Source organism: Cervus elaphus, chromosome 15 (genome assembly GCF_910594005.1).
Source record: "Cervus elaphus chromosome 15, mCerEla1.1, whole genome shotgun sequence".
In the NCBI taxonomy this organism is placed as follows: Eukaryota; Metazoa; Chordata; class Mammalia; order Artiodactyla; family Cervidae; genus Cervus; species Cervus elaphus.
In genome coordinates this window covers 25,506,681-25,527,854 of record NC_057829.1, presented here as the reverse complement: position 1 = coordinate 25,527,854, position 21,174 = coordinate 25,506,681, and the positions used below count along the sequence as shown (strand labels likewise).

Below are 21,174 nucleotides of genomic sequence, written 5' to 3'. Positions count from 1 at the left end.
GCATCAAAGGAATCGAAAGCAATGAAGAGAGTCTAGGTTACGGGAGATGAAAGAGACACATCACAGCCGAAACATGTGGACCTAGATTGGGTAAAATATTCACTGCAAAAGACATTCGCAGAACAAGGAGGGAAATCTGGATACGGACGGCATAGATGTTCTATCTAATGGTAATTTGTTTTCAGATGGACAATGGCAGTATGTGAAAAAAATGCCCCTTTTGGAAAGCTGCTTGCTGGGGTATATAGGGGTGTGGTCACAAAAGCTGCAATCAAAAAAAAGTATTGAGAGAGAAGTGTTTGGAGGAAGAATGATAGGGAGAGATATTAAAACAAGACGCAAATAATAACATACAGGTATTCTTTTAATTCCTCTTTCAAATTTTCTGTGGGTTTAAAATTTTTTTTTCAATTTCATTTCCCTGTCATGGCTAATTAGGCACTATTGATTTAGTGCTTTCCATCTTACACAAGGAGCTTCTCCCACTCCACCCCAACCAGACCCCAAGCAGCCAAGCCAAGGAACAAAGAAGCTCCACCCCACACATCCATACATGCTGGTTATCTGCAAACAGAGCATCTATGGGGTGTCCCTGCAGACTGTGGGCAGCCGGACCCAGGTCTCATAGCTCTTCAGAACATCGTCCCACAGCACCAGGCACAGGGCCCAGCATGTTCCACCAGTGATTGGGGCAGGGGTGAGCGGGTGGGACTCGGAGTCTGGTGTCTTGGCTCCAGCCACTGAGCAGTTCTCCTTCCGACAGGAAGAGGCAAGAAGAGGGCTCATGCAGCCAGGGCCGGCAGACCCACATGGATATCCAGCCCCAGCATGCCTCTCCCTCTCCACTTTCTTTCTTTAAAAAAAAAATATTTATTTATTTTATTTGGCTGCACCGGGTCTTAGTTGCGGCACTCAGGATCATTGATCTTCATTGCGTCGGGCAGGATCTTTAGGTGTGGCATTCAAACTCAGTTGCAGCATGTGGGATCGAGTTTCTTGACCAGGGATTGAACCCAGGCTCCCTGCTTTGGGAACTCGGAGTCTTAGCCACCAGATCACCAGGGAGGCCCCTCGTTCTCCACTTTCTGAATTTCCCTAAGCAAGGCCCTAGTAGTTCTTGGTGGATTAGGCAAATATGGGGAAGTAACACATGATTATCTTCCCTGGGACTCCAGAATCTGTATCATCCACGGCCTCAGAGATCACCCCTTGTGTTTCAGATGCACTGGGACCTTTTTTGTCAAAATGAGATCCAATGTAATGCTGGATCCTGATTATTTTTTCTAATGCACTGTGAGAAACATCTTAAGGACAACTGGCGAAGTTTTCACACGGACTTATTTTTTTATTAGGCATGATGATGGTGTTGTGGCTATATCCAAGGACACTTTTTTTAAAAGGAGATGCATCCTGGATATCTGGGGTGAACTGTCTGCAACTTATTTTGACATGGCCACATGTTAAAATGATTGATTCTGGCTAGTGGGCATATACAGCTTCCCTATACCTCAGCTGGTAAAAAATCTGCCTGCAATGCAGAAGACCTGGGTTCAATCCCTGGGTCAGGAAGATCCCCTGGAGAGGGAAATGGAAATGGCAACCCACTCCAGTATTCTTGCCCAGAGAATCCCATGGACAGAGGAGCCTGGCGGGCTGGTCCACAGGGCCCCAAAGAATCGGACACGACTGCGTGACTAAGCACAGCACAGCAAAGTGAGCAGATGGGTATTCACTATCATTCTTTCACCTTTTTTATGTTTGAATTTTTTTTTTTTACAATAAAAATATTGAAGCAGCAAGCAAGGTCCAAGTTCCACTTCTTCTAAGAGAAGATCTGTTCACAGTCTGAGTCTCCCTTTGGCCTGGGAGGTCTCAGTGGTCACAGCCAGGGGCCGGCAGCCTCCTCTGGCCTGGAATTAATGCCCTCACCAGATGTTCCACTAACTGCCAACCAGGACTGAATACTGGCTGTGGCGGGAACCTGCTTATTACCCATCCAGCAAGAACCAGGAAAACAGCACCCGGGGCTGTGGGACACGCTCTGACCTAGGCTTGGGGGGAAGCCTGGAGGAAGGGACAGAGGGGGTCCCTCGTCACCTTCAACTGCATCCTTCTCTGCTTTAAGGAAGTTAGGAGCAGAGAAGATGCACCTGGGAAACCAACAATATGAAGTCAGCCGGTGCCAGCCATGGGAGGAGGTAAAGGCCATGTGAACTGTGCTCCCTGAGGCTGGGCTGGTGGGAATGGCAAAGAGCATGTGCCAGCTGAGCCCACTTAGGAGCTGTGTGACCTCGGATAGACCACTTTCCTCTTGGAGGGTCGGCTGACTCTGCTGCTAAATAGGAATGATGGGTGTGTGTGCACACGCTGTCGTGTCTGACTCTTTGTGACCCCATGGACTGCAGCCCCCAGGCTCCTCTGTCCATGGGGGTTCTTCAGGCAAGAATACTGGAGTGCATTGCCATGCCCTCCTCCAGGAGATCTTCCCAACCCAGGGGTCAAACCCAGGTCTCCCACATTACAGATGGATTCTTTACCATCTGAGCCGCCAGGGAAGCCCAGGAATACTGGAATGGGTAGCTTATCCCTTCTCCAGGGGACCTTCCCCACCCAGGAATTGAACCAGGGCCTCCTGCATTGCAGGCAGATTCTTTACCAGCTGAGCTACCAGGGAAGCCCTCTTTACCACTAGTGCCACCCAAAAAGGAATGATAACACCTGCCTGATGGTCACTCAAAGGACCCAGTGAGAAGGCGAAGTTCCTTTGTAAAGTGCTGTAACACATAATCAGAATCTCCATTCTTTAAGGCTCAGCAGATACAAAGAATAGTAAGTGCCTACACCTGACCAGGAAATGTCACAATTTTTCTTTAAATTGACTGACTTTTTTTACTAAGATAAATACAGTCCTGACCTAACCTAATCAACATCTATGAAATCATAAATCTGAGGTATTAATTATTTTCTTTAATACACATTACACCTAATACACATGTATTAAATTTTTAAATGCCCCCCTCCCCGCCCCCGGAAGCACCTAAAATCACCTTGGCCCACCAGCACTTAGGAGATGGTGCTGTTCCGGTCCCCTTCTCTTATCTGGCAGATGGGCATCTGAGGCCCAGAGAGAAGCAGTCACTCCCACAAGGTCACACAGCCCATTAGCCTTCGGTCAGCAGCTGTGACCCAGGCCTCCAGACTCCTAAGGCCAGTGCTTTCTCCACGGCAAGTTGCCTTCTCTCATTGGGAACAAAGAGTTCTCACGCCCTGGCACATCCTCTCCTAAAAGAAAAATAAAAAAACCTGCTTCTGAAGGACAGGGAGGCAGGCCCCATTTCTCCCTTCCTGTAGCTCCAGAGAGCCTACAGCCTCAAGGGCACTGGCCCAGGTGCCCTGCGCCACGTCAGGGCTGCCCCTACACTTTCCGCAGAGTGGGGCAGTCAGCTCATCTCCCTGAGGAGCCCAGGGTCCCTGCCCCAGAAAGTTGGTCCCCACTCCAGTGCCCTTGCTCCTCTAGCAGCACCTGAGGGAGAATCTGACGGCCCCTGTATGCCTGCATGCCTGTGTGCATGCTAAGTTGTCTCAGTCATGTCCGACTCTTTGCGACCCCATGGATTGTAGCCCACCAGGCTCCTCTGTCCATGGGATTCTCCAGGCAAGAATACTGGAATGGATTGCCATGCCTCCTCCAGGGGATCTTCCCGACCCAGGGGTCGAACCCACATCTCTTACACTGGCAGGCGGGTTTTTTACTACTAGCGGCACTTGAGAAGCCCCCAAGTATTTCCTGTATGCCTAGGAAATGTTAAATGAGTGACTAAAGCATAGAACCAAAGAACAAACAACTCATCCCCAAACAGCCCACCTCCCTTAAAAATGTTCTCCTCCCAAGGACAAATACCTGGGACAGGAAGGCATCGAGAAGTTTGCCAGAAGAGAGAGTAAGGCTTTGCATTTACTTGCAAGTTCCCTAACCTCTCTGAGCCTCTCTTTACCTCATTGTAGAATGGGGCAATAACCCTAAAACTGCTCTTAGGGTTGCTGGAGGATTAAAGGAGAGAATGTTTAGGAAACAACACAGTCTAGCTCACAGGAAGGGCTCATTCATTGTTAGCTTTAAAAAGACAAGAGTCTTCCCTGGCAATCCAGGGGTTAAGACTCCTCACTTCCACTGCAGGGGGCACGGGTTCAATCCCTGGTCACGGAACTTAAGATTCCACATGCCCAGTTAAAAGGTAAATTAATATTAGAAATGTAATTTACTATATGATAAATATAATTAACACTACTGTATGTCATACATGAAAGTTTTTAAAAAGTAAATCCTAAGCATTCTCATCACGGGGAAAAATTTTTCTTTTCTATTTCTTTAATTTTATACCTATTGATACATAAGATGATGGATGTTCACTAAAGTTACTGTGATAATCATTTCATGATTTAATTCAAACCATTATCAAATCATTATGTACACCTTAAACGTATACAGTCCTGTATGTCAATCATATCTCAATAAAGCTGGGAGAAAAATTAAAAAGAAAAAGAAGAGGATGCACAAGACACAACCAGGTCAGACAGAGGGCAGACAAGGGGTTTTCTAACTGCAAAGGGAAAGCTTAATTCTAAGTAAGGTGAGTATCAAAGGAGACTGCAGTGGAAAAGGAGGACAAAAACAGGGCCGCTCCTGTCTCAGGCCTGTGGGCCCCCGAACAACTCCTGTCCTCCTCTTCTTTCTGCTCTGATGCTAAGCCCACCTCCTCTCCAGGATGGAAAGAGTCAAGTGGCTGCTTCCGCCCAGAACCCAAGCCTCCACTGCTGACTAAGCCTCCCCATCATCCGGAGCCTCCTGGGAGCTGCTGACCGCCTCCACCCCAATCACAGAACGTCTGCCGCTGTCCTGAGCACACTGGTAGGACGCAGTGAGTGCCAGCCTCTCAAGGGACAGGGACACGACTGGATCATCTGTCCCCCGGCCCAGCATAGGGTCAGGCAAATACAGCTCCCTCGTCAAAGGCTGAAGAGAACCAGGTCAGAGGCATGTACCAGAGTTCCCGTTGCCTGAGTTCTTTCTGGCTCTGCAGAGAAGGCCAGTCTGTGACAGGTCACACATCAGGCCTCTGCAGCAGGTTCAGCAGCAGGCCCGTTTACAGGGGAGGACACCAATAATGCCAGCGAGAGAGGATGCCACTGGGGTGAAATCACTAAGCAGTTCCCATTGTCCCCCTGAATGGAGGTATTAGAACCAGAGGCACTTTCTGTGTGGTCTGGTCTCAGTTCCCTCTGCTCCGGAAGGAAGGTGTTGCTACACCAGATGCGCTCCATGGCCCTTCGAAGTTCGCCCAAACTGGAACTCCACCACATCCTAAATGCCCGAAAGGATGGGTGACACTCCTGTTCTGAGAGGTTGTAGGGGAATAGCAGATGTTTCACAGTCCCGCTCGGCAAGCAGCTTAGATTTAACTATTTTCACAATCGGGAAGTCCTTCCTGAGACCTAACTTGTACTCCCTTCCCAAGCTTTAACCTCTTTCTATCAGGCTTTCCTCATAGAGGAAAAACCCTTGAGAAATCAGTTGCAGAGCACAGCCTTCGGTCTGCGTGGGCAGAGGCTGGAACGGGGCGGGGCCTGCGTGGCGCCCGGCCGCTTGAGGGGCGGAGCTTCGTGAGGGGCGGGGCCCCAGTGAGGGTGGGACTATAAGGCTTCCACCAAGCCAGCCAGGCTCCTCCCCCCGCCCCACCCCTTCTCCTCCGCATTCAGCACCTGCTGAAGGGAAAGGAATTTTCAAGGCCTTGCTCTACTGGGCCCCTCCCTAGCCAGGCAACCAGGTGAAGCAGAAAGGGCTTGCATTGGTTCTCTGGTCTACCATAGCAAATTACCACAAAGGGCTTAGAACAACAGAAATAGTTCTCTCAAAATTCTGGAGGCCAGAAGCCTGAAACCAAGGTGTGGCAGGGCCATGCCTCCTCCAGGGGCCGCTGGGGAATGTCCTCCCTCACCTCTTCCAGCTTCTGTGGGTGACCCCAGGCATTCCTTGGCCTCTGCATTCACACGGCTTTCCCCGCAGCGTGTCCGTCTTTTCTGCCTCAAAGCTCCCTCTGCCTTTCTCTTACAAGGATGCTTGTCATTTCAGTTTAAGCCATGTTCAGTCAATCCAGGGCGACTTCATCACAAGATTCTGAACCCAATTATATCTGCAAAGACCCTTTTCCCAAACAAGGCCCCATTCACAAGTTCTGCGACATGAACATATCTTTTACGTTGTTGTTGGGGGTTGGTGGGGGGGGAACCATTCAACCCACTACACAACTCATGGTCAGAGTCAGAAGTCAAGTCCTCATCCTTCCACTAACTGGGCCATTACAGTGACCCTGAGCAGGTTCATCACACCCATCTGAAACTCTGCTTCCCCTCCTTGCCGCACCTCCCCTGTAGGGTCATTACTTTAGGTCACTGCTACTCGGTAGATCATAGTCAGCCTTCCAACACAATGCCGACAGATCAGCTGTTCTCAAACTGGAGACGTAATTGAAGGGGAGAAATGATCACAGCTCACCCTCTAAGTTCGTGAATCCCTGGCTCAAGAAACTTCAAGTCTGGTTCTATAGAAACATCTTCAAGTTACAAATTTAACTACAGAGAAGCATTGCCTTTAAAGCAGATAAAGGTATGTTGTAAAGATAACAAAAGGAAAACAGAATTCTAGAACAATGGATACCCACCCACAACCAGATACATCTAGATCCCCAGAGAAGCCCAGCCTCCACACAGTCACCCACATGCCAAGGCTGGTGGTCTCTACACACCTCCACCAGCCCCAACTGGGTGCTGCCAACACCCGCACACACACCCCCCACTTGTCCACGCCCACCTAGCATGCTTCCTCCACTTCCAGGATAGCTCCCTCCCAGCGAGCTTCCCCCAAACAGGCACACTGACTTCCCAGCCTACAGACACTGTTCAGATGGTCAGCAAGGTTGGGAAAACATTCAGCAAGTCAGTCAGGATTCAGCTAGTGAGAAAGTTGGCTTGGAAACCAGGCCACTCCATCAGAATTCCCTCACAGACACCACCATGAGCTGCAGTTTCTACTCCAGCAGCTCCTTAGAATCACCTGGGGAAGTTTAAACATTATAGCTGCCTGGGCCCCAACCCAGACCCATGGAATCAGCTGTGAAGATGGATCTTAGACAAATGTACTTGTGAAATCCACGAGACGGGCAGCCTCACAGATCCAATGGCCTAGAAGGTCCTGTCTTTTGACCTCAGGAAGTGACCCAGTCTCTAAATTCGTGCCAGCCTCAGAAGCCAGCACCCCACTCCACTCCAGCCGGGCACTTGGCCTGGGTCTGTGATGGGGCAGGCTGGAGACTGCCCTCCGCCCACCACCAAGCACAATGTGCCCTTCTCTGGGCCCAGTGCCCAGCTCTCAGTGGATGCAGAGGAACTGACCGCAGCCCCCTGCACCGAACCCAATTCAGCCCGTCTTCTGGTAGGGATGGCAAACAGCACAGGGAGCCCTGAGACTTGTCCAAGGGCCACGTGCCATCTGGGAGGGGCTCTCCCGCAGGACGGGGAGGGCTCTGAGAACGGCCAGGCCAAGGCTGTTCTCCTTCTACCCTCTGGGCAAATATTTACTTCCCAGCAGACTAAGATGCAAAGATCTCCATTAGTGAGAAAGTCTCCTTTGCAAAGAATTAAACAAAACACAACAGGTACAGTTTCCACAGTGAAACAGCTCTGGTCTCAGGGATGGAGGCAAACAGTGGGGTGTGTCAGTCATGTCTCCCTCCCTAGGCCTCAGTCCCCTCAGCTGTAAAAGGGGACGAGTGTCCAGCTTACAGGGTTGTTCTGAGAACCCAGAGAAGTGAAGTGCAAGTTCAGCGATGTAAGTGCAAAGTGGAGGCTCCTCCCACCCTCCAGCCTCTCTGCCAACACCCAGCAAGCTGCCACCTGGCTCCCACCCAGTGATGCCACTTCTCCTGGCATCCATGCTGATGCTTATTACACAAGACACCCTGCTAAGAGCTCTGGAGGCATTGCCCCACCCAAGCCTGGTTCTGTTCAAAGTACAAGGGTTACCTCATTCCCACAGATAAGAAACTGAGGCACAGAGGTGCTCGTGATTTGTCCACGGTCACTCAATCAGACCTGATCCCCACCCATCAAACACGAAGCGCTCATTCTCCTAACTAGTTGCCTAGTAGAGCTGGGCCTCCAGGCCTAGTTCCCCCAGTGGGTGTTTCTGACCTCAACAACCAGGCCCAAGAAACATCCCATTCTGCAGTGACCACCCTCCCCTCCCGAAGCTCATCTCCACTCCTTTCAGCCTGGCCTCTGCGCCCCTCCAGCCCAGCTCCCGCTTCCTGGAAGTCTCCCCAGGGCTCCTCTGCAGTCACAGCCAGTCAGGCAGAAAACCACACACCATCTCCAGCTGGCCACTGCTGCCTGATTTCAGTTTCCATCTCCCTCGTGGACTGACCTCTTCATCTCCTCTTCTCCCAATCTGCTCCTTGGTCTCTCCTCCTCCTGGCCTAGGCAAGAAGGCCCAGCCTGGAGCTGAATAGTGCCCCTATTGACATCATCTGTCTGACATTCTCTGGCAAGGGCAGACCCTGCTACTGGGCTCCCAGAAGTGCTTCTTCCATCCGCCTTCTCCCATCGGGTTGCTCTCAAAGCCTTCTAGTTAGGCTAGACTCGCACACCCAGCATGTGGTGCAGAGCCTCTACTGGTGCACCATTAAAGCCAGGAACTAAAGAGTGGGAAGGACCCAGCTCTGAGAAGAAGCCACATGTTCTCCCAAGGGGTCAGACTTTTCCACCCAAGGGCAAAGCCACAGCCATCTGCTCTAAGCAGGCAGAGCATCCCCAGGAGAAAGTAACCTGCTCTGATAAGACAAGTTCCAGAAGTTATCACATCTAATGTCCCAGTTCCCTTGAGCTCTGTGAGGCTCCCCAGGTAAGTCTCCATCCCTCCGTGGACCAGGCCTACAGTGAGCTGGGAGCTTCTGCATCTCTCATCTTGCAGGATCCTCCCCACAGTATCCATAGATGAGTCATCTAGCAGACTCAGGGAGTCCGCTCTTTACCCAGAGTCACAGCAAAACCAGCATTTGATCCATGTCTCCAGATGGCACTGCCATCGAGTCCTGACAACGAAACCTCCCCCCAGGTCACTCAGACCCCAGACTCCTCATATGACCAGACTCCCACCAGTCTCTCCTCCCATAATTTGGTCCTCTTAGGCATCCTCATGTGCTGCAACCATACTTGCCCACCTCAGGGCCTGTGCACTTACTGTTCCCTCCATCTGAGATGTTCTCTACAGGCCTTTTGTGTGGCTGGCTCCTTCTCAGTCTTTGCATGCATGGTCAGTTGCTCAGTCATGTCTGATTCTTTGCGACCCCATGGACTGTAGCCCGCCAGGCTCCTCTGTTCATGGGATTTTCCAGGCAAGAGTACTGGAGTGGGTTGCCATTTTCTCCTGCAGGGGATCTTCCCAGCTCATGGATCAAACCCATGTCTCCTGCATCTCCTGGGGATCTTCCCAGCTCATGGATCAAACCCATGTCTCCTGCATCTCCTGCACTGGCAGGCTGATTCTTTACCACTGAACCACCTGGGAAGCCTCTCAGTTTTTGAGCTCCTCATAAAGTCTTTCCGTGACCACCCCATTTAAAGTAGGAACTTCCACCTTTCCCCACTTCCTCCCTAATTTGCTTCTTAACACCTATCACAACTATGTGTATTTAGAGGTTTGTCTGTCTTCCAGACAAGTCTGTCTTGTCCACAGTTGTTTCCTGGTTAACTATCACTGTGCCTGTATACACAGTACGCATTAAATAGCTATTGAACTGTTGACTGAATAAGCAAACAAATGGTCCCCACCTTGGAGGGAATGTTGTGTCAAGACCGGACTCTCCTGCCTTCTGTGAAGATGTCGATTCCAATCCACTCACAGCCAGAGATGCTCTCTGGGAAAGGTCTGTCTTTTCAGTCCCCCACGCCCGGGCTTACCCAGAAGACATCTTTCCCCTGTATTTGGAGCCAGCTGGTCCAGAAATTTCATTCTCAGTGCCTAGTCTGGCTGACTCTGAGTTCTACCCCAGGTTGGCATTGTGAGCCACCCAGAGAGAAGAGGCACTGGGCAGGGGGAAGAAGGGCAGGTTGTTACTCCTGCTTCTCAAGAACAACCAACCAAAGGTAGCAATGAGGTCCCACCCAGCCCTACAGCACAAAACAACCCTTCACTTACAGGAAAAGGCGGGTTTACCCACAGAAGCCTCGACTAAGCACAAAGAAACTTTCTTGGGGCCTTATTTGCTCATCTGGAAAATGAGGGCATTAGAAAATTCTCCAAACCCCTTCAGGAGGTGCCTTCTGGATTCTCTGGATTGTAAAGGTCCTGTGGCCTGGCTTGGGGAGGGGAGGGACCTCCCTGGGCCTGAGGCCTGAGCCCAGCCCCAGGCCATCTCTGGGCCCAGGAGGCACGGTGACCACCTCCACTATGAAGGCTGCCTCCCTCACTTTCTGCTTGAGTTTCACTATTTTCTCTATGAAATGCTTGCCTAGAACAAGAAGCAATTAGAACTTCCCAATCAAACACAGTAAAAAAAAAAAATTAAATATCTACATATATGTATAAGGAACGGGCTTCCCAAGTGGTGCTAGTGGTAAAGATCCTGACTGCCAATGCAGGAGACATAAGAGATGTGGGTTCAATCCCTGGGTTGGGAAGATCCCCTGGAGGAGGGCATGGCAACCCACTCCAGTATTCTTGCCTGGAGAATCCCACGGACAGAGAAGTCTGGCAGGCTACAGTCCATGGGGTTGCAAAGAGTCAGACACAAGTGAAGTCACTTAGCATGCATGCACAAATGTGTAATGAGATGTTCAAATGAGTATTTACCCCAATAATGGGTCTTTTGGTGATAGAATCGAAAGTGACTTTTATTTTCATCTCTGTGCTTACCTGAATTGCTTGGAATTCTTTTTCAACTATGTGCCACATATTATTTTCACACAAACAAAGCTCTTTTCAAAACTTAAAAATTCCTGCTGTGCTCAAGAGGGAAGCTAGGTACCTCCTTCCAAAAATGCCGTTGTCCACTTACACCTGGAGCCCTGCCAAGTGGGGGGACCAACGGGGGAGGGGGGAGGGGGGTACCATTGCTGGTAAAGGTCACAGTGACCCCTTGAAGAAACTGAAGTCAGGCAGCTAAGTCCTGGTCTGGGTCTGTCACTAACTTGCTGTGGGTTCTCTGATCTTTGCCTCTCCTCTCCAGGCCTGTTTCCTTCTCAGTAAAATGAAAAGTTCACACCAGAGGTGCCTTCAAGGGGCCCTTCTAATTCTCAGTCTATGGCTCTTGAGCACCAAGAAGAATAGAAAGAAAGGCAGGGAAAGAATGGCTAACTCTTAAGTAGCTGGTATAGTGTTTATCATGTGGCAGGCATTGCTCTAAGCCCTTCCGATAACTGGTCTCAGCGACTCTCAGATAGGTTCTGGTATCACCCGTTTTTCAGATAAGACAACTGAGGCAGATGGAAGTTAACGCCTATGTCACTCTACCTGTAAGTGTCAGAGTCCGGATTTGAATCCAGATAGCTTGGTACAGAGTCCACACTCTTAACCATTAAACTTTGGGGAACTATAAAGCATCACAGGTCGAACTATGGTAATGAGGCCCATCCTTAAAGGGACAAGACTTAATATTGCCTCCAGAATTTATAACCTCCACCACCTATCCACACCCACTTCCTTCCCAATTATTCTTACCCAACCTAAAACCCTACCTCATTGTAAGGGGATAGGCTTGGTGCTTTCTAGACAGCCAGTGTCTCCATGATCAGTCCAGCCCACTTTGCAAATTCAAAGCATCAGCAAACTTGACCACTGCTGGCTACACACCCAGTTTGGCCTCTGATCCAGGCACCCATATCTCCAATCCCTGCTTCCGAGGTACAGGTCGGGACTCAGCCACCCCAATGCAACAAGCCTTTCCAGAGCACCTACTGTGTGCCCAGCCCTGAGACCAGTATCTGGAAGAGGATATGAAAGAGCTACTCCCCTGACCTCCAGGAGCCCACAGTCCAGCAAGGAAAAAGTCATGTAAACAGATCTCTAGGATACCCTGTGGTCGGTGCTATAATTAGAGGTGTGTCCCCAGTGGGCTGAGGGCACATGTGTCAGAATGATTCACCCATGCAGTGGGAAGAGGAGGCTCCAAGAGCCTGTGGATGAGCTCATTTCTCACTGAACTGGAAATGAGGACACCTGGAGGCTAGTGCCAGCCGTGCTGAGTGACCTTGAGACATGCCCTGTCTGAGCCCCAAGGTCACCCTCTTCCTCTAAAAAAAATGAGAGGGCCCCCAAGAGCGGCACAAGAGATCTCGTAAGTGGTTCAAGGTTATGTTCATATTGACTCACAGACTAAGTGAAGTTTTCGTTGCTCACTTCCCTTCTGATCCTTCCAATCTCATCAAGGAGTAAATCTTGGCTTTGGTGTCAGTTTGTCTTTACACCTCTCAGAACATCTGCCAACTTGCCTTTGGAACAACCCAGCCAAGCCTCAGGTTCGCAGCCTATAGCACCCACTGTGTCTAGCTGGGATTTAATAATGGTATTTTGTTTTCCCTGCACTGTATTTACTGTCACTGTTACCAGCAGTTTTTGATGAGGAATTTTGGTTCCCCATTGTGTGTATGTGTGTGTGCTCAGTCATATCTGACTCTTGTAACCCCATGGATTGTAGCCCATCAGGTTCCTCTGTCCATTGAATTTTCCGGGCAAGAATACTGGAGTGGGTTGCCATGTAGTCCTCCAAGGGATATTCCTGACTCAGGGCTCAAACCCGCGTCTCTTGTTTCTCCCGAATTGGCAGGCAGATTTTTCACCACTGCACCATTTAGGAAGCCTTCCCCATTGGAAGTAGTAACATAAAGCCTCCTTTTAAAAATAAATTAAAAAAAAATTTTTTTTTAAAATTTAAGTTTAGGGAATTCCCTGGCAACCCAGTGGTTAGAACTCCATGCTTTCACTGCCAAGGGCACAAGATCACTCCAGATGTTGGGGTACTAAGATCCTGCAAGTCACATGGGAAATAAATAAATTTAAGTTTAAAAAGTGAATCAGTTTAAAGTAATGTAATATTATACATAAATAATTTATAATACTTATAGCTTCTAGTATGGCTATTTTAACAACATTAATCAAAAACTTTAACGCACATAAAAAAGCAGGCAAAGCTGTTCTGTGCTATTAGACATCCCAATAGTGATTACTACTGGTGAGGAGTGGTAGCTACTGGCCAGTGGACACAAGGTAGGTTTCTGGCTCTGCTGACAGTTCTGTTGGTTGACCTGGGGGCTGATTATACAGTGATGTTCACTTTGTAAAAATTCATTAAGTTGTATACACTTAAGATGAGTGCATTCCCGTATGTATATCATGTATTCATATAGCCTTTAACCCAGCAATTCCACTTCTAGAAATCACCCTGCAGACATACACACACATGTGCAAAATGACACATTCAAAGATGCACTATTTGCAGTAACTAAAGATTGGAAACAACCTGAGTCCCCCAGCTGGAGACTGATGAAATATATTTTGGCATAGCCTACAGTGCAGTCTGGGCTTCCCAGACAGCGTTAGTGGTAAAGAACCTGTCTGCCAAAGCAGGAGACAAAAGAGATGCAGGTTCAATCCCTGGGTCAGGAAGATCCCCTGGAGAAGGGTATGGCAACCCGCTCCAGTATTCATGCCTGGAGAATCCCACGGACAGAGGAGCCTGGTGGTCTACAGTCCATGGGGTCACAAAGAGTCAGACACAAACTGAAGTGACTTAGCACTCACGCACAGTGAATTCTACATAGTCATCAAATAGAATGAGGCAGCCCCTATCAGAGCTCCAAAATTTACATGAAATTTACATTTCATTTAAATTTAAATGAAAAGGTAAGGGCAGAACTGTGTATAGCATGCTACTTTGTGTGTGTGTGTTCAGTCGTGTCTGACTCTTTGCAACCCCAAGGACTGTAGCCTGCCTAGCTCCTCTGTCCATGGGATTTCCCGGGCAAGAATACTGGAGTGGGTTGCCATTTCCTTCTCCTCAGGATCTTCCTGACCCAGGTATTGAACCCATGTCTATCAAGTCTCCTGCATTGGCAGTCAGATTCTTTACCACTAGTGTCACCTGGGAAGCCCCGAATGCCATTTTATGCAGGGGGAAAAAAAGAATATATAACACATCCACATGTTTGTGCCTAGGATAGTATTTCAGAAAAGAATCACAAGAAACTCCTAACAAAGACTTCCCTGGCAGTCCAGTGGTTAAGATTCCATGCTTCCAATCCAGGGGACATGATTTGATCTCTGGCTGGGGAAGAATAAAGAAACTCACAAAAGTTATGGACAGAGCATACCAGGAGAGAGGGATTGGAGGAATGCTTATAACTGATGATTACTCTTTCATACGTTTAAATTTTGTACAATGTCCTTGCATTTCCTATTTGATAATAAGTTTTAAAGCATAAAGTCCTACAGAAGATGCATAGCTATGGTAAAACTTTTAGCTCCTTAGACACTGAGATGAAAATGTTAGCACCTTTGGCTTACAAAGCAAGTAACCCTCGGCCCCACTCCTCCTCCCAAGGGATGGCACTGAGCTAATAAGCTTTCCTGTAATGGTTTCCAAATAACAACAAACCCAGTCTAGGACAAATTACTTAAACTGGGCCTCCACCCTGAAGTCAAATTCTGGCACCTGAAGTTGCCCTGGCAGGTGGCTGGGTTCTTGGCATGCGTAAGGAGATTATTAAGCACTACTACCTCCAGGGATGGGAAGTTAAAGATTTTTTAAGTCAGTCTCAGGTGGCTGAAAAGGGAGGATTCTGAGTTCTGAGTCCCACCCTGCTCCAGAAGAGACAGCGCAAGGGCCACAGAGTGGGATTTTCTTAAGGCTGCAGGGACAGTGGCAGGCAGGGCCTTGAAAATTCGAGTTTCGTTTTAACTGTGTGACTTTGTTTTTTATAGCACTTGGTTTGTCCACATGTCACTGTCTCCCCATATGGCTAACCCTAAAAACAATCCAGTGAGGTATAGGGCAGGATGTCAATTATCCATTTTGTAGATGGAAAAATGGAGATGCAAAGAAATTAGGAGACAAAGCTATGGTCTTTTCAGTAGTCACGTATGGATGTGAGAGTTGGACCATAAAGAAGGCTGAGTGACAAAGGATTGATGCTTTCGAATTGTGGTGCTGGAAAAGACTCTTGAGAGTCTCTTGGACATCAAGGAGATCAAACCAGTCAATCTTAAGGGAAATCAACCTTGAATATTCTTTGGAAGGACTGATGCTGAAGCTGAAGCTCCAGTACTTTGGTCACCTGATGCAAACAGCCAACTCATTGGAAGACCCTGATGCTGGGAAAGATTAACGACAAAAGGAGAAGAGGGCGGCAGAGGATGAGACAGTTGGATGGCATCACTGATTCAATGGACATGAAATTGAGTGAATTCCAGGAGATGGTGAGGGGCAGGGAGGCCTGGCGTGCTGCAGTCCATGGGATCAAAAAGAGTCGGATACAACTTAGTGACTGAACAATGACAACGTTGAGAGAAGCGGTGAAGCCAAAAAAGTAACCCCCACCTTCTGACTCCTGGTCTTCTCCTATTTCCCCATCTCCCCACCCATCAGCTTTAGCCTTCTCCCTGCCAGCTCTGAACTACAGGGAAGGAGCTTCTGAGGCCAAAGAAGGAGCAGGCAAAAAAAAAATCCCGAATCAAAATCAAGGGGCCCGTGAGACCATCTAGCTCAGCATTTTTTAACATTTATTATACACTTACCTGGAGAGATTAAATAAGTTTAAATAAATATGTATGCCAGGGCCCAGGCATCTAGAGTGTTTTTAAAATTCTGAGTTGATTCCAGTGTAACTTTGAGAGAGAACTGCTGAGTGACAGCTCAGATCATCCCCATCCCAGTTTCACATGAAACTTTCTGCCCCTGGGACTTCCCTGGTGGTCTAGTGGCTAAGACTTCACACTCCCAATGGTTTGATCCCTGATTGAGGAACTAGATCCCACATGCTGCAACTAAGAGTTTGTATGCCGCAACTAAAGTTCCTGAGTGCCACAACTAAGACCCAGCACAGCCAAAATAAAAAATAATAAATATTAAAAAACAAAACAAAACACTTCTGCCTCCCTGGACCATCCATCAGTGAATCTGTGCTACCTCCTCCAGCCCCCATACATACTGCTCATCACTCTTGCTCATTACATAGAGTCAGAGAAATGAACTGGGAGCTGGGTGAGTCAATTCACAGCTCTGAGGCCCCAAACAGGGAAGTGACTTGCCTAAAATCTCCCATTGAGTCAGTAACAGAGCAAATCGAGAATCTGGATCTGGACACCAGGTAAGGTCACATCCACAGAGGGGTCACAAGGAAAGCCTGATGGCAGATCTAGCGGTTCCCACCAGAAGAAAAGATTCAATGAAGGTTGAGAAAGAGACCAGAGTGTGCATGTGTTTGCAGGGGATGGGTGTCGGGTACCTGGGCAAGTCTGCCCTGTGGCATACTGGGGACAGGGGAACTATTCTAGAGTGGCAGGGCTGGCACTGGCCTGTAGAAAGAAGTCCTCATTTCTAGGAGGGGGCCCAGCCCAGTCTGAAATCTCCATAGCGAAACCCAGTCTATTGGGTCAGCTTACCAGGAGGGCCAGTTCCCCTGTCCATAATACTAACAATGGCTGAGACTTTTTGAGCTCTTTGCTGGTCCCTGTTCTAAGCAATGGACTTGACCTGTTTCAGTTAATCCCCACAGCCATTCTGAAAGTTGAGTATCATCACTGTTTCTATTGTGATGTTTCTGTTGGCAGAGGAGGAAACCATGGCCTCAGGAGATGAAGTAACTTCCCCAGGATCACTCAGCTGGAAAGTGGTAGTGGCAGGATTCGAAGCTGGTTCATGTCCAACCACAACCATCCTGTCCCCCAACAGGAGAGAAGAGAAGGTGAAGTGCAGGGGCTTTTTTAAGTTCCGAGCACCTAAAAGCAGCTGCAGACCTCCCCAGACACATCTGGTGGAATCCTCCTGACCACACCTCCCGCAAGACATCCTCTTTCCACCCAAGAGGAAACCGCGGCACAGTGGGGAGGTATCCTCGGGGGCGTCGGCTGGGACAGGATAAGGAGTCCAGGTCTCCCGACCCCAGAACGCAAAGCCTGACCACTACTCCACAGACTGATGGGGAGGCGAACTCAGTAACACCCGGCAGGCGGGGCGGGAGCGGCCAAACGCGGTAACCACAGCCTACCGCACCAGCGCAGGCTGGTGGACCCGGAGAACCAAACTGCTGGTCAGGTGCACACAGGTGAGCCACGCGGAGTCCTTTCGTCGTAGCCCTTGCCAACGAGCTCTAAGGCTCCCCACCCGGAGGCTGAAATTCAGGCTGAGCTCGAGCAGCCAGAATTCCCTGGTTCCCAAACAAAGTGGGACGAGAACCCAGTTGTGCGCTTCTGTCCGCTCCCTGGAGCAGACAAGTGGGCACCCAACCCAACCCCCATCCTCCCACCCCCGGCTCGTCGTGCGGGCGGACAAGGGAGTGCGTTCTCCCCCTCCCATCCCGGGGCCCGACTGGGGTCACTCACCCAGAACACTGTGGAGTAGATGACGAGCGAGAACTTGAGCCAGAGGTAGGAGAAGCGCGCGCAGTAGCGCACCTGCTCCGAGTCCCCGCGGGGCATCCTGGGGGGCTCCCGGGCTGGGTCCCTCGCTGCCAGTAGCCCCACCTGCGGCTGCCGGACCGGCTCCCGGCCCCGCCACCGGCGCTCGCTCGGGGACTGACACCGGCGAGCCGCAATCACAGCTCCGGCCCGGGACCAGCCAGCCCCAGCGGCCAATGGGCGCTCGGGGAGGGGGCGGGCCTGGGGCGGGGCGGAGGCCCTGGACCCAGAGGAGGCCAAGGCAGGGGCGGGGGCGAGGGTTGTGCAAACCAGGTCGCGGGCAAATCTGAAAGCGCCCGTGCTAAGGCGCGTTGGGGGGCGTGGAAGAGTGTGTGCAGAGGGTCGCTACGGATAGAGCTGGTGTGCTTCATTCGGGGCACATTAGAATGCCCGCTTTCTATTGCGGTCAAGAGGGAAGACCATAGGGAAAGAGCAGGAATTTATGGCTAAGGCGTTAAAAAGTGTGCAATTAAGTGTGCAAGGCATGAATGGAATAAGGAAATTCAGTCTAAGCGGGGCGGGAGGGTCGCATCTGGGAAGGCGCCGCAGACCAGGGTGGGGGCAGAGGGCCCTCATGGAAAGCCCCACAGTTCCTTTTGTAACAGTGGGAGGCTTTCCTCCAAGTCGCCGATCCTCTGCTTCACTGGGACTAGGCGAGACAGCAACCCTGCCCCGATGGCCTCCTCCTCCGAAAAGTCCTCACCCACTAGCCCCAACTCAGGGGCCTCAGCCCTTGCACACACACAGCCCAGGTCTGACCCAGCCTCTTTCCGCCCAGCCTTTCCTCTGGCTGGGGTCAAAGTCTGTCTTCCTGGCTGTGAGTCTGTCTCCCACGGCCCCTGCTTGACTCACTGCTGTTTTCCTTTTCCCGCAGGCCTAGCTCAGCTGGGGACTTGGGAACCAGGCAATCCATGTTTGTGGCATTCAGGAATTAAATATGTGAGTTCAAGGCAGGGCTGGGTAGGGTCCCTGGTGGCGACTTCGGGAATGGCACTCTTGTCCCATTCCTGAAGTCTGAATTCCCAAGCCTGCCAGACAGATAGAGACCGGGGGCCCAACCCCCATGGTTCTGCCGGTTTTACTGTAGAAGGAAGCAAGTAAGGTCTGGGTGGGGAGGGAAGCAATGCCATGCCCAGGGGTTGAAAGGAAGCCAGTTTCCTGGTACAAGGGAGCAAACCCTGCAAGGTTGGGTTGAGACATGGAACCAGGGACTGCTGAGGGTCACCTTCAAATGAATAACCTGGGGCTTCAAAGGCATCCTACCTCAAGGTTAGAAGTTGTCATTTCTGTCTTTTGAATGGTTTCACTCAGTCGTGTCTGACTCTTTGCAACCCCATGGACTATACAGTCCATGAAATTCTCCAGGCCAGAATACAGGAGTGGGTAGCCTTTCCCTTCTCCAGGGGATCTTCCCAACCCAGGGATCAAACCCAGGTCTCCCACATTGTAAGTGGATTATTTACCAGCTGAGCCACAGAGAAGCCCAAGAACACTGGAGTGGGTAGCCTATCCCTTCTCAGCGGATCTTCCTGACCCAGGAATGGAACCGGGATCTCCTGCATTGCAGGCAGATTCTTTATCAACTGAGCTATCAGAGAAGCCCGTATTCTGTCCTTTAAGGAGGAAGAAACTAACTCTTTACCCCTCTTTACAGGACTAACTTTCCTCACCAGCTCTCACCTTACACCCACTCTTTGGGGTGCTCCATCCCCGGGAAGGCTGACTCAGCACCATGCCCTGGGAGGAGTTGTCTGTCTCCTTTTCCCTGGGGTTAGCCTCCTAGCCTCCTTCCCCACTGGGATTTTCTTTCAGTTGTCCCCGTCTTAGTCCTGGCCTTCTAGCTAGCTGCACTCTTTCCTCTACAAATCTTCCCCTAATGACATGCACACATCTGAGTGGCTCCTCCCAGCTCTCCCCAAGCCTCTCTACAATGATGCCTGAAGTGATGAGGCTGAGATACCCCTGCAGAGGAAGCCTGGAGCTCTTTGGGGCTAGCACAGCCTTTCCCCAGTTCCTGAGCAAGTTTATTATCCCTCCTGTCCCCGACCTGATCACAAGTGCTATGGGCAGCTCCTCAGTCACACTGGCAAACACTGAAATCTCAGAAGAGGTGACAATGTATTTTCAGTGTCTCCTTTTAAAAAAGAAAAATTATTTTTATTTATTTGGCTGCACTGGATCAAACTTAGTTGCAGCACGTGAATCTTTACTCTTCATTGTGGCAGGCAGGATGTTTAGTTGTGACACGTGAACTCTTGGTTGCAGCATGTGGGATCTAGTTCCCGACCAGGGATTGAACCTGGGGCCTGTGCATTGAGAGCTTGAAGTCTTAGCCACTGGACCACCAGGGAAGCACCAGTTTTTCTCTCCTTTTGCCAGAAACTCTTGGCTGCAGGTCAGCAGGTCTGATGCCAAGCCGGGTTTAGTCATGAACTTTGTTAGAATATGTGGCATAAATCGTATTCCCTAATATCTTACAGAAAAAAAAGCTTAATGAAATTTTTGGCCAACCCAATATGACATACAGGTGTGAGTGTGACCCTGGTTGCAGTTTATAACCACGTGGTGAGCTTTCAATGTTTCCTGATTTCCAAGTCCCACCCCAGTCCAGTCACGTCAGAACCTCCAGCAACAGGGACCTGCGTATCAGGTATCAGTATTGTTGTAAAAGTCCCAGGTAATTTCTAAAGAGCAGGCATGACTGAGCATTGCCGGTCTAGAGGTAGTCATGAGGGTGAGGTGGTCAGAGTTTTATCAGAAAGGTCACATTCCTGAGGACACTCAGCTATCCAGTGGTATGTAGGTCAATGTTAAATAACTAGCTGTCTGGTGGGGGGTGGGGAGGGGGACTCTGTTGCCACTTTCCATAGTGTAAATACTCCCACCATGTCTGAGATGTACACAGTCACACCCAATCAGCTCAACACAGCCCCACAGCTTTCCTTATCTCAATACTTATTAGCATAGAGAGCACCATAATGAATGCATCAGTGAAATTCATGGCTTATTAATTAGCACAACAAGTATTAGAAATGAGCTATCCTTTGATGAAGTTACTGCCATCGTACCTCAGAGAGATTTTAGGTTGGGGGTTCCAATATTGCAATAAAGTGAGTGACATGAATTTCTGTTTCTTAGTGCATATAAAAGATAGGTTTATACTATACCATTGTGTATTGAGTGTGCAATAGCATTATGTCTAAAAATGCAATGTCTATGCCTAATTTAAAAATACTTTATTGCTAAAGAATGCTAATCATCACCTGAACCTTCATCAAGTTGTAATCTTTTTGCAATAGTAACATCAAAGATCACTGATCACCATAACAAATAATGAAAAAATGTGAACTACTGTGACAATCACCACAGTCTGACACGGAGACACGTATGGAGCAAACGCTGTTGGACTTGACACAGGGCTCCGACCAGCCAGTCTGTAAAACATGCGT

The 21,174-nt window shown here is 49.6% G+C and overlaps 1 protein-coding gene across 1 annotated transcript in view; it reads right to left on the bottom strand.

Annotated features, from left to right (window-relative positions):
- TSPAN15 (tetraspanin 15) overlaps positions 1 to 17,857 on the bottom strand; it is a 52,502-nt gene extending 34,645 nt beyond the window's left edge. The window contains exon 1 of the mRNA XM_043926157.1: positions 17,651 to 17,857. Within this exon, the coding sequence (XP_043782092.1) occupies positions 17,651 to 17,746 (96 nt within the window). The 5' untranslated portion in view covers positions 17,747 to 17,857. The remainder of the gene's footprint in view (positions 1 to 17,650) is intronic.
- Positions 17,858 to 21,174: the final 3,317 nt, after the last annotated feature.